This window comes from Lissotriton vulgaris, chromosome 3_1 (genome assembly GCF_964263255.1).
Source record: "Lissotriton vulgaris chromosome 3_1, aLisVul1.2, whole genome shotgun sequence".
Classification (NCBI taxonomy): Eukaryota; Metazoa; Chordata; class Amphibia; order Caudata; family Salamandridae; genus Lissotriton; species Lissotriton vulgaris.
In genome coordinates, this window is record NC_141689.1 from 250,063,120 (window position 1) to 250,080,079 (window position 16,960).

Here is a 16,960-nt window from a genome sequence, read left to right on the forward strand (position 1 = left end):
TAGCAGCAGCAGGAGGGGTGAGCCAGAGCAGCCTGTCAAGGTTCTTCCACATATTCCTTGACGCCATGATAGACAGGATGGACCAATACATCTCATTCCCTGCAACCCACGCAGAACTGCTACAAACCAAAGCGGACTTCTACCAGATGGCACACTTTCCCCAAGTCATCGGTTGCATAGATGGCACGCATATTCCGATTTGCCCACCAGCGGACACCGAATACATATACCGCAATCGGAAATCTACACACACCATCAACGTGCAGGTGATCTGCAATGCCAAGTGCACCATCACAGACCTGGTAGCAAAATTTCCAGGAAGTACCCATGACTCATATATATTCCAACAGAGCGGCATATATGCACGGCTGATGGCTGGCGATTTTGGAGAAGGATACCTCCTAGGTGAGCCACATCATCAGACCCCCATAACACATAGTAGGTAGGTGTAATACATATATGCATGTGTCTAATGTGACCCCTTTCTCTTCCAGGCGACAGTGCATATGCCCTCCGCTCATTCATACTCACCCCCTACCTCAACCCCTCCACACCCAGCCAAAGGAGGTATAACCGGGCCCACATACGCACCAGGAATGTTGTTGAACGGACCTTTGGCATCTGGAAAAGTAGATTCAGATGCCTGCACAAGAGTGGAGGTGCAAGGCAGTATACCCCCATCACCTGCTGCAAGATCATAGCTGTATGTGCAATGTTACACAACCTTGCGGTCAAGAAGGGCACTGAGGTGGAGTTGTCTGACTACGAGGACTATGACGACGACGAAGCTGTGCCACTGACACAGCCAGCTGGGGTGTGTACGCCATGTGATGGCAGATACAGACGTGAGGAGATCACTGAGAACTATTTCTGACTGAGTACAGATGCAAAGACAGCTAAATGTTGCTTGGAAAAAAAAAGTTTTAATAAAGATGCACCACAGTTACAGCACTGATGTGCATCAAATAATGGAGATTGTTAACTCAAATAAAGTCCAGGGTTCTGGTTTGCTCATCCCCCCTTGCCAGCCTATTTTTTGGCCCGCTTTCCAGACCCACTGGGGTGTCCCTCGGCCCCCTCCGAATGGCCAGCAGCATCAGCGGATCGCCTGGTGCTCCTCCTTGGCTCTGATGCAGCGCTGGCCGGGCTGCTGCGGCTGCTGCTGTCTCCAGCATCACCCAGGTCCAGGGCAGGATTGGAGGCGGCGTTTGATATTAACATGGCCTCCATGGCCGTGGTGATCCTGGCCATCCCCCTAGTCAGCTCAGCTGTATGCTGACTGAGCGCCGATTCCTGATTTGAGCTGCGATGGCACAGCTGTGCGGTCGCCGCTGCAAGGCGGGCCATGGCCCGGTTGAGCACCCGGGCATCCCTCCTGCGCGCAACCTCATGCTCCTCCTGCCTGGCAGAGGAGTGGGTGATGGCAGTGGTCAGCCTGCCCAACCCTGCTGCCACCTCCTTGTTGCTGTCCACAACAGCCTGGAAACCCTTCACCAACTCCCCCATCTGCAGGTTGTGCTGCAGGAGCTGGCGTTGGCAGGCCATGGTGGATTTGGCCTGTTGGCGCTGGATTTTTACCATCTGGCCCTCCAGGCCCAGGAACACACTGCCCTCCCGTGCTGGTGCAGCAGTGGTGGTGGTGGTGGCACGGCGTCTGGCACTGCTGCCTCCGGCCTGCTGAGTGGGCTGGGGTGCCACTGGTGGTGGTGTGGTGCTGGCCGGTCCCGGAGCCCCTGCTCCCACGACAGGTTGGACGGGTGGCAAGGCCACGGTTGTGGCAGGAGCTGTTGTCGGCGGAATGGTCTGCCTTGTAGGGGAGTTGTCAGGTGAAAATTGCAAGGGGGGTGAGCTGGGCAGTACTGGGGAGTGCACTGCCTGGAAATCAATCACCAGGACTCCCTCCATTCCAAGCCCTGGGGTGTCTCCTTCCTCATCCTCATCCTCCTCCTCCTGGCCAGGCTGGCTGGTGCTCGGCCCTGCCACTGCAGTATTTGATGTCGAAGCTCCCTCTGCTGCCACAGTGGTGCTGCCTGATGGTGCCCCTAGGTACAAAGAAGCATTTGTAAACTGAGTGCCGATGTATTACAGTCAGTACAATTATGGCATTCCACATGTCCTTGCATCTCCTTACACCGTGTCACACTGTTTCCTGTCTTGTGATTCTGCACTGACATATTTGGCTAACTTCTGCTGACTACATGTACCATGATGCTTGTCTCTTGTATGTTGGTGACAGTACAGTGCTGGTGTTTGCCTATGCATGGTGTCTAATGGGGAGGTGTCTGGTAGGGTGTGTCATGATGCGCATGCTTCTTACCTGTAGCTGTGGCCATCGCAGTGCTGTCCAGGGTCCCGATCCCTACGATGCTCGCCCTCTCGATGGTGCTGGAGACAATTTCCTCCAGCTCGGTGAGGGGTGGCGCCGGGTTCTTGCCTCCTCCGGTGTGTCCAGCCTGCCTTTGGAGGTCGGCCAGCTTCCTCTTCGTGAGGCTGCGGAGGTCGTAAAACCTTTTCTTAAGTTCCTCAATGGACCTGGGGGTGCCTCCAGCAGCATTGACCTTCTGGGCGATGTCGGCCCACAATCTCCTCTTGGTGCTGTCTGGCACGTTGAGGGACAGCTTGCCAAAGAGCTGGCGGTGCACCCTCACCACCTCCTCAACCAGCACCTGAAGTTCTGTGGTGGTGAATTTGGGCTTCCTCTTTTGGGAGGACTTCTGGCTTCCTGCCTGATCTGCCATTTTGCTGCTGTTCAGTCTGCAACCTCCTTCTCCCACTGCTGCTAACTGTGTGTTGGGCTCAGGCAGGCTTTCCAGAAACTTCTAGAAACTTCTTAATTGTCTGCACCTGCCAGGGTTGCCACTCCCTGTTTGGGTGGGGGAGGGGGAGCCACCTCATTGGCTGAATCGCCTATTGCCGAGTCGGCTTTTACCGATTCGGTAAAATCCGATTCGGTAAAATCCGATTCGGTATTATCCGAATCGGTAAAAGCCGAATCGGTTCATGCAATGCATTCCTATGGGCTTTTTCGCCATGGGTCTATGATTGCCGATTCGGTTTTTACCGAATCGGCTTTTACCGAATCGGTATTCGCCGAATCGGCAATATCCGATTCGGTGGTAGCCGAATCGGTGTTTTCCGATTCGTTGTTGGCCGATTCGGTAATTTCCGATTCGGACCGAGCTGAATCGGAACGTACCGAATCTCATTACCGATGCCGACCGAATCGGTTTTCATTCGGTATTTTTTTCCTACATCTCGTTTTCCGATTTCAGAATACCGATTCGGCCCGCCTCGGTATTTTGAAATCGGAAAATCGCGTTTACCTACATCGGGCCCTAAGACCACTGCTTTTAAGAGGACTGAAGTTTAAAAATAAGGCAACCAATCAGTGCCCACTATGAGAGACGTATAATTGTCTTGATAAAGATGGAACAATAAAACAGAACCATCGAAACGCGTCGACGCTGCATTCAATGCAATTCGTGGGACTAGCTAATCCTATAGATAATAAGGACAGATTTATTTAGGACTAGTGCTTAAAACTGTTGGAATCGGATGTGTTATCAAATGACAAAATGTGTTGTCTATTAAATTGTCTTGTGGTATATAAATCTTAGGTATAGGTTTTTGTTTGTTTCATTGCATACAGGACTGGAATCAAGTCTAATGTTTTTATATTTAGTCCCTCAGTGATATTTGTTTTTTTGCATTTATTTTCAATAATTGTTTGTATGGTATATCAATTAGATTTTAATGTGATTGATGATAATTTCTACTGTGTCTTTTTAACTGCAAACACTATTTATTTTTATTAAAAACACTTTTTAATACATACTTTACATGTGGCATTGTTATATCTAGTAGTGTGTATGACCTAACATATGGGCTAACATTTCTTCCCCTTTTGCTGGGAACTTAGAGATCTAGAATTCATATAATTTTCCACCAAGGGATCCTTATTTCTACCTCAATAGGTTATTCCCCATTCCAGAGAGTTTAACATGTAATCTGTGTTAACTCATAGGTATATAACAGCCAGAATTGTTAATTCCTGCTCCAGTATCTTCCTGCAGAGTAAACAGGATTCTTAACGAGGGCCTTAGGTCCATCTCTGGCAACATGCAAAGATATTCAAAGGTGGAAAAATAGTGGGAACCCCCAACATTTTATGTGGGTATATGAAAAGTGGTATACCACTGTACAAAATATTTTCTTCATAAAGAAAACATTCACACATGCTCATGCTATGATAAAGTGTGGTAGCGTGCACCTTTCATCTTGAAGAGAGCTTCATAGCATTGAGCAATCTCGCAAAAAGGCACATTTTGGATTCACCATAGAGAATCCCTACAAAGGTAGAATTCTGGAACCCATTTCCATCTTGTTTTATGATCCTTGTGAATGGAACCATTAGTATGTATCTGTGAAACATCCATCACTTCATCTGGATTTGTCCTCTCATTAATGCAAAGTCAAGAAATGTGTGGATATGTTACGTTGGCCAATGGGTTTAGAGTATGGCAGAAGTGTACATCTTAAAACAAGGGTCAGTTACATTGAATTGTATCCATTTCAATCTCCAGAGTGGAAACTGAAGGGAAGTGTAGATAAGAGTGAACATTTTGATTGACATAGTTTGTGTGGACAGTGCGTCCACGGATAGGAGCGGAGTCTTTATATCAGGTCCTTTACCAACTCGGCCGGCCACCATCCTCTGCCAGTTCTGAGACTCCTCAGGATAAACCTGGCAGCCCCGTCCAGAACCCCTGCCCCAGGCACTCTGACCATGTCGGCCTGTAGCACCCTCCCACTCTCGCTAAGATACTTTGACCCTCCATGATGACCCTTAGTACCACTAGAACATCTGCGCTGTTGCTCACAAATCCACTATCATTACATCTAGTGCCCTGTCGTTGCCACATACCTACTGCTCTTCTGAAATATGTGTAAGAGGTGCCTGTCAATTCCACATAATTACTGCTCCTCTGAAGTTTCCATTTGAGGGTGCCTTAAAAGGGATCTATGGCAGCCTGTTGATGACATCACTAGCCTTTCTGTGAAGTGTGCATGATGGTCTCTTAAAAAAGCCAGACTGGCATGGCAGTGCCACATAACAATAGATCCTTAAAAGTTGGTGCATGAGAGTTATGAGGGTGCTTTAAAAGAGACCTACAGTGGCCTTTTGCCACTTAGCTACTTCTCCCCTGAAGAGTGAGCATTGATGTGCCCATCAAGAGACATACAGTGTCTGTCTCAAAGTTCAGAACTGAGTTTGGGGTGCTTCTCTTTTCAGGTGTCCTTCTCAGGCTTCTCTCTAGAGCCTTCATGTAAAGTAATGCTTTTTGCAGCAGGGACCATTGGGGCTATCCCCAGCATGGAGCACACACAACACAGGCACAATAAAGTGTGAGGTTTCTGTACCTGGCTGTCATCAGCCTCTTAGAAGCAGTAATCAAGGATAGACAAAAGGACAGGACTGACGGGGAAATTTCCTCATCTGGCACAAAAGAAACTGCAGTCCCTCTACCTACTATCAACTAAATAGCAGCAGCCAGGAAGAACTAACCATCAGCTCCTTGCTAACAAACATCCTTGTGGAATGTGTAAAAGTCACCCTAGCTCAATCCTCCTCACTTTAGTATCTGGATGTCCACCCTCCAAACACAGGAATGCAGATAATACAATCCCACTGTCTGGGGAAGCTATCATCACCTTACATCTTGTGTTATGTTAATCTGGGTGTTTCCAAAATGGATCTCATTGGCTTCAATAGTTAGGCTTACTCACACGCAGAACCCTACTACTGCACACTTGCTACACCCACCCCAACCCACCACCAAGTACTGGGCAAACACATAACAGAGTACCTTTACGTAAAAAGGGTCTGTTGGCCCCGCTTTCAGTGACACAAATTAAAAAGGTCTGGTCACACCATCAACTGCAGAAACAGGTATGCTGCCACCACTGTTTTATGAGCTTTACCCAGGACAGGCACAATATTCCTCTGACAGCTAGGAGGGCAAGAACAGTGTGTTCCCCAGGTCATGTTAAATGTCCAGGTCCTCTCATAGTCTAGGGCACGCCTAGGGCTCTGAAAATGCACTTAGGTTGGTACATCCGTATACCATCTAGGGGACATTCACATCCCAAAAGGAAGCATATTGTCACATGGGAGTGCCCAAAGAGACAGATGGGGCAGTCGAGAGAATTAAGGGTGCATCAATGTGCAATAACCCCAATAAACCTAAGTCCCCACTCCTCGCACACCCACCCAAAAAACTACTAAAATACCTAGGTCAGGGATTTCAACATGTCAACATTGCACCTACACAGAATCAGGACCAAGAGGCTGGTGCCACCCCTCATGCAGCTGAGTGTTGGGTGCCAGCCCTCATGACCAAAGACCCTCACTTGTGTCAGCAGTCATAGCTGAAGCCCTCACTAGTGTCAGCCTTCATGGCCGAGACCCTCATAAGCCGTGACTTAACACTAAGAGGCGCCATGGAGACATTTTAACGAAGTGCAGATGTAGGTGTGATATCAAACATACATACGGCGTGCAGCCGTGGTGCAAGCTTCCCGCAAACACACCCAGAGTACCGTACATGCAAGCACAATGTAAGCATCTCTCGAAACCACATCATCTACAGCACATAAAGCCACAATGCAAATATTCCTCAAACACAGACACACACTCAAAGAGTACAGTGCAAGCGTCCATTATACAGGCAACCTGTGAACAGTGCTTAAAAACCACAATGCAAGCATCCCTTACTCACAAACCGAGTGCAGCACATGCAGCCACAATGCAAGCATCCTGTTCACACAAACTAAGTGCAGCCAATTTATCTGTTACACACAGACACACCTAGTCACCACATGCAGCCACAGTGCAATCTTCCTCCTTCAAAAAGTACAGCACATGCAGAGATAGTACAGCAAAAGCGCATGATTCCCTCGCACCCATTGTACAGACCGATGTTAGACCTGTTAGCCGTTGGGATGTCTTCCCCATACATTTTGCCTTCCTCCTCCATTTTTTACTGATCTCATTTTTATTGGCTTAAGACTGCACTTTACCACTGATGACCAGTGCTAAAGTGCTTCTGCTCTCCCCCTAAACATGGTAGGATTGGCTTATCCCCAACTGACATTTAATTTACCTATAAGTCCCTAGTAAAGTGGCCCTACATGTATGCAGGGGCCCTTAAATTAAATGGTACAAGTGGGCCTGCAGCACTGATGGTGCCACCCACTTACGTAGCTCCTCTAAACATGTCTCAGGCCTGCCTTGCAGAGCCTGTGTGTGCAGTTTAAACTGCGATTATGACCTGGCAAAATAAACCTTTTGCCCGGCTCAAACCTTCCTTTTTAATACATACTAGCAGCCCGTCCCGACGTTGTCCGGGTATGAATTGCTGCCGGCCAGTAGTATATTGTTTTGTAGGATTTCGTTTTGATAGCATTTCTTATCTGTGACAGGCCTGTGAAACGCTCCGATTCACAGTGCACTGCTGATGCACTTAAGAGTGCGCGTTCAGTAGTGTGTGAACTAGAGTTTCCCTACTTTATCTTTCCTTGCAATATTATATAGCGCGAACTCGACAACATGGCATGAGCACAATTTACATTACAGAGGAACACATTCATTTGTTTTAGGCACGGAGAGACAAAGCAATTTGCCTGGAATCACAGGATGTTGTGCTGATGCCGAGATTCGAACGTAGCTCCCCAGCTCTAAAGTTCGCAATTCTAGAACTTGTGGCGGGAGGTGTGTCTAAAAGTGTATGTCGGTGCTGGCCATCAATGAGAGAGACCTGTGCATTTTTCAAATTGGTGGTGAAAAAATATGAGTATGTTGCTGGAGATGTGGGCCGCTGTGCCACCAATGTACTTACCGGGGGAGGGTAAACACCCATTATTCCGCAACTTTCTTTCCGCATACCATCACTCCGCATACTTTCATTACGAAAGTACCATGACTCCGCAATGCCATTATAACGCATGGCATTACATTGTATATGCTTTTACCACGCATACATTTACAACGAAATTTGTTGTAAATGCATGAATGGTAAAAGCATGTTTTTTTTTTAATGTTTGGATAAGGTAAGTATGGTGTAGGGGTATATGTTTTGGGGTACTGAGGTATATGTTTTGGGGTGTTTGGGTTTTTTAAGGGTTCAGATATAGTTTTGGGTTATGGGGTACAGGGGTAGTTTTAGGTTTTAGGGATAGGTATGGGTTTTGGGGTACAGGGGTATTTTTAGGGTTCAGGGCTAGGTTTGGGTTTTGGGGTATATGGGTATTTTTAGGGTTCAGGGGTAGGTTTGGGTTTTGGGGTACAGGGGTATTTTAAGGGTTCAGGGCTAGGTTTGGGTTTTGGGGTAAAGGGGTATTTTTAGGGTTCAGGGCTAGGTTTGGGTTTTGGGGTAGGGGTATTTTAGGGTTCAGGGGTAGGTTTGGGATCTGGGGTACAGGGTTATTTTTAGGATTCAGGGCTAGGTTTGGGTTTTGGGGTACAGGGGTATTTTAGGGTTCAGGGGTAGGTTTTGGTTTTAGCCCTAACAGGGGAATCCAGGAATAAAATAGTTATTAAGATATCCCTTGGTTAGTTTTAAAAATATTATCTACACTTATTTTTGTTTAGATCCTTTCCCTTTCTTTGTGTTTGTATTGTCTTCCCCACCCTATTGCTCCACCTCTAGCATTGGTCTGCGCAGAGGTGTTTTCAGCAGCCCTATGATGAAGCATGCCACAACTTGTGGTTGAGGGCAGTCTTTTCCTCTCTTTGCCCATAATTTTCTCATAAAAGAAGCGATCTACATTTCCTTACTTCTCTGTGTGTGATGTAATTCTCACCTTACAAACAGAGAACCAGGTAGTCCCAGCACACACAGAGGGGGGATGCACACAAACATTCCCACCTTGAAAAAAGAAAACCAGGAAGTCTCAGGACACACAGACATTCTCACTTTACAGAGAACCAGGAAGTCCCAGCATACACACAGGAGGAGGAGACACACAGACACTCCAACTTTGCAAATAGTGAACCAGGAAGTCACAACGGTGTACAGTCAAAATATCGAGTTTTTTATATCGAATTACATTAATATTGATTCAAAAATATAGAATGGACACAATATCGACTGTACAGAATATAGACTACAAAAATATCGACTAGAATAGCATTAATATCGATTTCAAAATATAGAATGGACAAAATATCGAAAGGACAGAATATAGACAACAAAAATATCGAATTAGAGGTAAGTAAGTTAATATCAATTTTTTAAAGTGTTTTTTATGTTACTATATGTGGGAAAAGTGTATATTTATTTTATAATTTATTATAATTAATTAATTGTATGGTATTTTATTTTTGCGTAACATAAATCAGTAGCGGGTTGTGGGTTTATACAGGAATAGGGTGGGAAGTCATTTAATTATAATTAATTAAATATGTTAATTTATTTATTGGTATTTATTTTTAATTAATTGTTAATTATTTATTAATTGGTAATTAATTAAAATGTAATTGGTAATTCATTTTAATTAATTGATTAATTGATAATTATGTTAATTATATTAATTTATTTTCTGTAGCGGGTTGTGGGTTTATAGGGGAATAGGGTGGGAAGTAATTTAATTATTATTAAATATGTTAATTTATTTATTGATATTAATTTTTAATTAATTGCTAATTATTAATTGGTAAATAATTAAAATTAAATTGGTAATTAATTTTAATTAATTGGTTAATTGATAATTGTGTTAATTATATCAATTTATTTTCTGTCGTGGGTTGTGAGTTTATAGGTGAATAGGGTAGGAAGTAATTTAATTAAAATTAATTAAATATGTTAATTTATTTATTGGTATTTATTTTGAATTAATTTTGAATTATTCATTGGTAATTAATTAAAATGTAATTGGTAATTCATTTTAATTAATTGATTAATTGGTAATTAATTAAAATAAAATTAGTAATTCATTGTTAATTAATCAATAATTGGTAAGTAATTAAAATATAATTGGTAATTAATTTTAATGAATTGATTAAATGTTAATCATGTTATTTGTATTATTTCTTTTTAGTAGTGGGTTGTGGGTTTATAGGGGAATAGGGTGGAAAGTAATTTAATAAATATTTACATTTTTTAATTTATTTATTGGTATTTTTTGTTGAAATTAAATAATTTATAATAAAAAATGATTTTTTTTTAATTAATTGATATTAATATTTAATTAATTTTCATTCATATATGAAGTATTTACGTTCCCTACTGTTGCACTCTCTGGAGTGGGAATAGTAATTTTTACCCTACACTATCCAAAGCTTTCCCTACTGTTGCACTCTCTGGAGTGGGAATAGTAATTTTAACCCCTAAGCTATCCAGCGCTTTCCCTACTGTTGCACTCACTGGAGTGGGCATAGTAATGTTTACCCCTACGCTACCCAACGTTTTCCCTACTGTTGCACTCACTGGAGTGGGAATAGTAATTTTCACCCCTACGGTATCCAAGGTTTTCCCTACTGGTGCACTCTCTGGAGTGGGAATAGTAATTTTTACAACTACGCTATCAACGTTTTCCCTACTTTTGCACTCATTGGAGTGGAAATAGTAATTTTTACTCTCCCGCTATCCAACACTTTCCCTACTGTTGCACTCATTGGAGTGGGAATAGTAATTTTCATCCCTACGGTATCCAAGGTTTTCCCTACTGTTGCACTCTCTGGAGTGGGAATAGTCATTTTTACCACTACGCTATCAACGTTTTCCCTACTGTTGCCCTCATTGGAGTGGGAATAGTAATTTTTACTCTCCCGCTATCCAACGCTTTTCCTACTGTTGCACTCATTGGAGTGGGAATAGTAATTGTAACCTTTACGCTATCCAACGCTTTCCCTACTCTTTGCACTCTCTGATTGGGGATAGTAATTTTTACTCTCCCACTATCCAACGCTTTCCCTACTGTTGAACTCATTGGAGTGGGAATAGTAATTTTCACCACTACGCTATCAACGTTTTCCCTACTGTTGCACTCACTTGGGTGGGAATAGTAATTTTTACCCTCCCGCTATCCAACGCTTTCCCTACTGTTGCACTCTCTGGAGTGGGAATAGTAATTTTTACTCTCCCACTATCCAACGTTTTCCCTACTGTTGCACTCACTGGAGTGGGAATAGTAATGTTTATGCCTACGCTGTCCAACACTTTCCCTACTGTTGCACTCTGTGGAGTTGGAATAGTGATTGTTATCCCTACGCTATCCAACACTTTCCCTACTGTTGCACTCTCTGGAGTGGGAATAGTAATTTTTACCCCTACGCTATCCAACGCTTTCCCTACTGTTGCACTCTCTGGAGTGGGAATAGTAATTTTTACCCCTTCGCTATCCAACGCTTTCCCTACTGTTGCACTCTCTGGAGTGGGAATAGTAATTCTTACCCTCCCGCTATCCAACGCTTTCACTACTGTTGCACTCACTGGAGTGGGAATAGTAATGTTTACTGCTACGCTATCAATGTTTTTTCTACTGTTGCACTCACTGGAGTGGTAATAGTAAATATAACCCTCTCGCTATCCTATGGTAAATATATTGTATAATTTATTATTAATACTATATATATATATATATATATATATATATATATATATATATATATATATATGTATGTATTAATTATTTTTTTTTAAATTATATTAATTATATTTATTATTTTATTAATTTAAATTACTTTTAACTATTTTAAAAAGTCGATATTTTGACTATATTTTTTACATCGATGTTTTTGATTCAATATTTTTGTACTTACCTGTTTGGAGATAGGAAGTCGATATTTTGGCATTCTATATTTTTAACTCGATAATTTTGTATATCAATATTTTTGACCGATTTGTGTCAGTGATCCAGCCACAACACACACAAGAGGGGGAGAGTTTTGGAGACAGAAATTCTCACTTTACACAAACAGAGACCTAGAAAGTACCATCACATACAAGAGGAGGAGACACACAGACACTCCCACTTTACAAAAAGAAAACCAGGAAGTCCCAGCACACATAGGAGGAGACACACACAGACACGTCCACTTACAGAGAAACAACGCTTAACTCGAACCTCCTGCCTTTCTGGGATCATGGCTGCAGCAGCTCAGGTCACGAATCTCAAAGAGGAGGCCACGTGTTCTATCTGTTTGGAATACTTCACTGATCCTGTGACTATTGACTGTGGACACAACTTCTGCCGCTCCTGCATCATTGAGTGCTGGGAGGGAAGAGATACTAACTTCCCCTGTCCGCAGTGCAGAGACGTATCTTCTGGGAGAAACCTCCGACCCAACAGGCAACTCAGAAATATTGTTGAAATGGTGAAACAACTTCATTTGGCCCCCGTGAATCCCCCAGAAGAGAATAAGTGCGAGAAACATAACCAGGAACTGCTGCTGTTCTGTGACGAGGATCAGACACTCCTCTGTGTTGTGTGTGACAGATCCAAGGAGCACAGGTCTCACTCAGTGAGTCCCATCGAGGAGGCTGCCGAGGAGTACAGGGTATGTGTGAGGGTGTTCGGAGATCACAAATGAAGTCACTGCATAAGAGCAAAAGGTATGTGTGTGGGTATTAAGGGATCACAAGTGAAGTTTTCCATTAAGTCCCACATGGACCGTTGCAGAGGAGTACACTGTGTGTGTGGGGATATAAAGGGATCACAGTGAAGACTTGTTGAGGCTCATAGAGAACGCTGCAGAATGGTACAAGGCCCCAGTGGAGAATCTGTGTGAGAAGCATAACCAGGCACTGCTGCTGTTCTGTGAAGAGGCTCCGACCCCCATCCATCTGCGTCGTGGGGCATATTTACAAGCCCCTTGCGCCGCCGGTGCGTCAACTTTTAATGTGGGGAAAAGTGATGCCCCAGCGGCGCGAGGGGCTTGTAAGTACGCCCCTGTACGTGTGTGCGTGCGTGTGTGTGTGTGACAGGTCCAAGGAGCAGAGGTCTCACTCTGCGACTCCCATAAAGGAAGCTGCCCAAGAGTACACGGGATGTGTGTGGCAGCGCTTGGATCACTAGTCTCACTCCGTGAATCCTCCAGAGGAGGCTGCAGAAGCATACGAGGTATTGTGTGGGTGTTCAGCATGTCTGTCAATGCTCCAAGACAAAATGAGAGGGCGATATTTGTGCGGCGCAGCTAGCACGCTCGGCGGGCCAGTGACATTGGGGGTTCATCGCTGTGGTATCTCACCCGTATGGGTAATGGGGCTCCGCCCTCCATAGTTGATGCAATTTGATGTTTTATTGCACCTTCAGCGCCCGACTCAAGATGTGAATCTGGTTGCCAAGGCTGGGAATGTCTCGGCCTCAGGGGCCAGCTCGGGTGTCACCCGCTGCAGCTTCACCCATACAGGAAGCCCCAGCGGCTGTAAGCTCCAGCCCTGATGTGGCCAGAGCTGCCACCGCGCCCTCTCGCATCCTCACAGGATGGGAGAGGTAAAGAGAACTGAGAGTCAGTAGGGAAAGGGTCAAGTGAGAAAGACGGAAAAAAGAGAGAATGTAGGAAAAGAGGCACACAAAGAGGCGGCCAGAAAAAGAAATAGAAGACTGGGGTTTAGAAAGAGGTGGATATGGAGGGGGCGGGGCGAGTGTCACAAGACACAAAAGAGTAAAACAGAAAGTGAAACAGAAAGGGGAAGATGAAGAGAAGGTGTAAATCATCCACGAGATATCTGGTGCATGCACATTTTTTATTGTATAACCACAGTTCCGCATCTTCCTCAGTATATCAATTAAACTGCAACATGAGATATAAGTCCCCACAACTTTTAGACAAGGAGGAGTAAGCGAAGCAGGCCAGAGGTGGATTATTTAACAAGAGCCCGGCATGGTCTACCCTCGAACCAGGAGCATGTAGGGCCATTCTCCACCACTCATCCTCCTAGGGACTGCCAGACTGCGGCTGCCACCCTGTGATGATAGTTGCTCAGGGCTCTGGGGCCTGCTTGCCTCACCCCAGCCCTCCACCCCTGAGCCGGGCTCCATGGAGAGTGCTGGCCAAGAGCAGAAGGTATCTCTAGCAAGGATGCCATTAACTCTGGTGAAGTAAGGAAAAGGCCCCTTCGACTGCTGTTGGGATAGTAAAATACAGCATTTTTCAGGGTTCAATGGGCCCCTGAAGGCTCTGGGCCCTTGTGCCACTGCACCAGTGGAAGCTATGTCCCTACAAGGCATGAGTGCAGAGGTGCAGGGTTCATAACTGAAGACACTTTGTGAGTTCATACCGGACTCTGCAGAAGAGCAGAAGGAGCGCAAGTAGGAGTCACTCATTGCATTTTTTTGGGCCCACACTGTGAGGTCAAGAGAAAAGACTGCAGAAGAGCAAACGGTGTGTCATTCATAGTCCTGGGGTCACAGGTCGCACACTGTGAGTCCCTCAGAAGAGGCTGCTGAGGAGCATAAGGTGTGTCATTCATAGTCCTGGGGTCACAGGTCGCACACTGTGAGTCCCTCAGAAGAGGCTGCCGAAGATCATAAGTGATGTCATTCGTAGTCCTGGGGTCACAGGTCGCACACTGTGAGTCCCTCAGAAGAGGCTGCTGAGGAGCATAAGGTATGTCATTCATAGTCCTGGGGTCACAGGTCGCACACTGTGAGTCCCTCAGAAGAGGCTGCTGAGGAGCATAAGGTCTGTCATTCATAGTCCTGGGGTCACAGGTCGCACACTGAGTCCCTCAGAAGAGGCTGCCGAAGAGCATAAGGGATGTCATTCATAGTCCAGGGGTCACAGGTCGCACACTGTGAGTTCCTCAGAAGAGGCTGCTGAGGAGCATAAGGTGTGTCATTCATAGTCCTGGGGTCACAGGTCGCACACTGTGAGTCCCTCAGAAGAGGCTGCCGAAGATCATAAGTGATGTCATTCGTAGTCCTGGGGTCACAGGTCGCACACTGTGAGTCCCTCAGAAGAGGCTGCTGAGGAGCATAAGGTATGTCATTCATAGTCCTGGGGTCACAGGTCGCACACTGTGAGTCCCTCAGAAGAGGCTGCTGAGGAGCATAAGGTGTGTCATTCATAGTCCTGGGGTCACAGGTCGCACACTGAGTCCCTCAGAAGAGGCTGCCGAAGAGCATAAGGGATGTCATTCATAGTCCAGGGGTCACAGGTCGCACACTGTGAGTTCCTCAGAAGAGGCTGCTGAGGAGCATAAGGTGTGTCATTCATAGTCCTGGGGTCACAGGTCGCACACTGTGAGTCCCTCAGAAGAGGCTGCCGAAGAGCATAAGGGATGTCATTCGTAGTCCTGGGGTCACAGGTCGCACACTGTGAGTCCCTCAGAAGAGGCTGCTGAGGAGCATAAGGTATGTCATTCATAGTCCTGGGGTCACAGGTCGCACACTGTGAGTCCCTCAGAAGAGGCTGCCGAAGAGCATAAGGGATGTAATTCGTAGTCCTGGGGTCACAGGTCGCACACTGTGAGTTCCTCAGAAGAGGCTGCTGAGGAGCATAAGGTGTGTCATTCATTGTCCTGGGGTCACAGGTCGCACACTGTGAGTCCCTCAGAAGAGGCTGCCGAAGAGCATAAGGGATGTCATTCGTAGTCCTGGGGTCACAGGTCGCACACTGTGAGTCCCTCAGAAGAGGCTGCTGAGGAGCATAAGGTGTGTCATTCATAGTCCTGGGGTCACAGGTCGCACACTGTGAGTCCCTCAGAAGAGGCTGCCGAAGAGCATAAGGGATGTCATTCGTAGGCCTGGGGTCACTGGTCGCACACTGTGAGTCCCTCAGAAGAGGCTGCTGAGGAGCATAAGTTGTGTCATTCATAGTCCTGGGGTCACAGGTCGCACACTGTGAGTCCCTCGGAAGAGGATGCCGAAGAGCATAAGGTGTGTCATTCATAGTCCTGGGTCACTGGCTACACACTGAATCCCGTAGAGGAGGCTAAAGAAGAGCACAATGTATTCCATCAGAGCACACAGGTCTCTGGTCACACACAGTGAGCCCCAAGGTTGGACTGCACAAGGAATGTCAGTCACAGCTGTAGTTTTACACGTTACACAAAGTAAGCCCCTAAGAAAAGACTGCAGAAGGGCACAAGGTATAATTGCCATACACATGGGATCACAGGTTGCACCAGATGACTGCAAAAGTGCACAAGTTATGACTGTCACAGCTCTGTGATTACAGGTTGCAAACCTTGAGTCGGCAAGACTCAAAGTTCTATGGTGAGCCCCATAGAAGAGGATACAGACAAGCACAAGCTATGTCTTTTAAAGACCTGGCACACATATCCCACACCGTTAGCCCCAACGTTTTGTCTGAAGGATGCTTAAGAGTACACAGAATGTCAGTGGGTGTCCTGGGATTTCGTGAGGTTGGTAGGTGTTAGAAAGGGGATTTCTGGTTGGCTAAGGTTTGCGCCAAAGCCAGGCAGAAACCACCACTCTAGTCAGGGCAAGGGAGTTACACGCCAAGATAACCCCTGCTCACCCCCTTGGTAGCTTGGCACGAGCAGACAGGCTTATCCCGGAGGCAATGTGTAAAGCATTTGCGCAACACACACACATCAGCAACACACCAGGCACACCACAAAAAGGTACTCCACACAAGGTTATATATAAAAATAGCCTTTGTATTACCATAAACACATTAGATCATAATCACAGAATTACACTGTGCCAACTGGCACTAGGCAGTATTTACAGGGGATTATATACACAGGACAGGGCCACATGGGCCACCGTCAGAAATAGGACTTAGTAGGAATAGCACTTAGAACATAGAATGATGGTTGCACCAGATAGCAAATGTAGAACACAACCAGTAACCACTTGTAATAGGTAGGTACACACTATGCAATCATAATCACTTTAGACATATATCACATAGGGAACCATGAACTCACAAGCATAACCAATACTAGGCAAAACAACCTCCTAAGCATAAACACATTTAGAGGTATCA

At 45.6% G+C, this 16,960-nt stretch overlaps 1 protein-coding gene across 1 annotated transcript in view; it reads left to right on the plus strand.

Moving 5' to 3' along the window:
• Window positions 1-12,008: 12,008 nt before the first annotated feature.
• The window catches only part of LOC147726272 (E3 ubiquitin-protein ligase TRIM39-like), a 92,756-nt gene continuing 87,804 nt past the window's right edge, over window positions 12,009-16,960 (plus strand). The window contains exon 1 of the mRNA XM_086960372.1: window positions 12,009-12,559. Coding sequence (XP_086816498.1) covers window positions 12,146-12,559 — 414 coding nt within the window. The 5' untranslated portion in view covers window positions 12,009-12,145. The remainder of the gene's footprint in view (window positions 12,560-16,960) is intronic.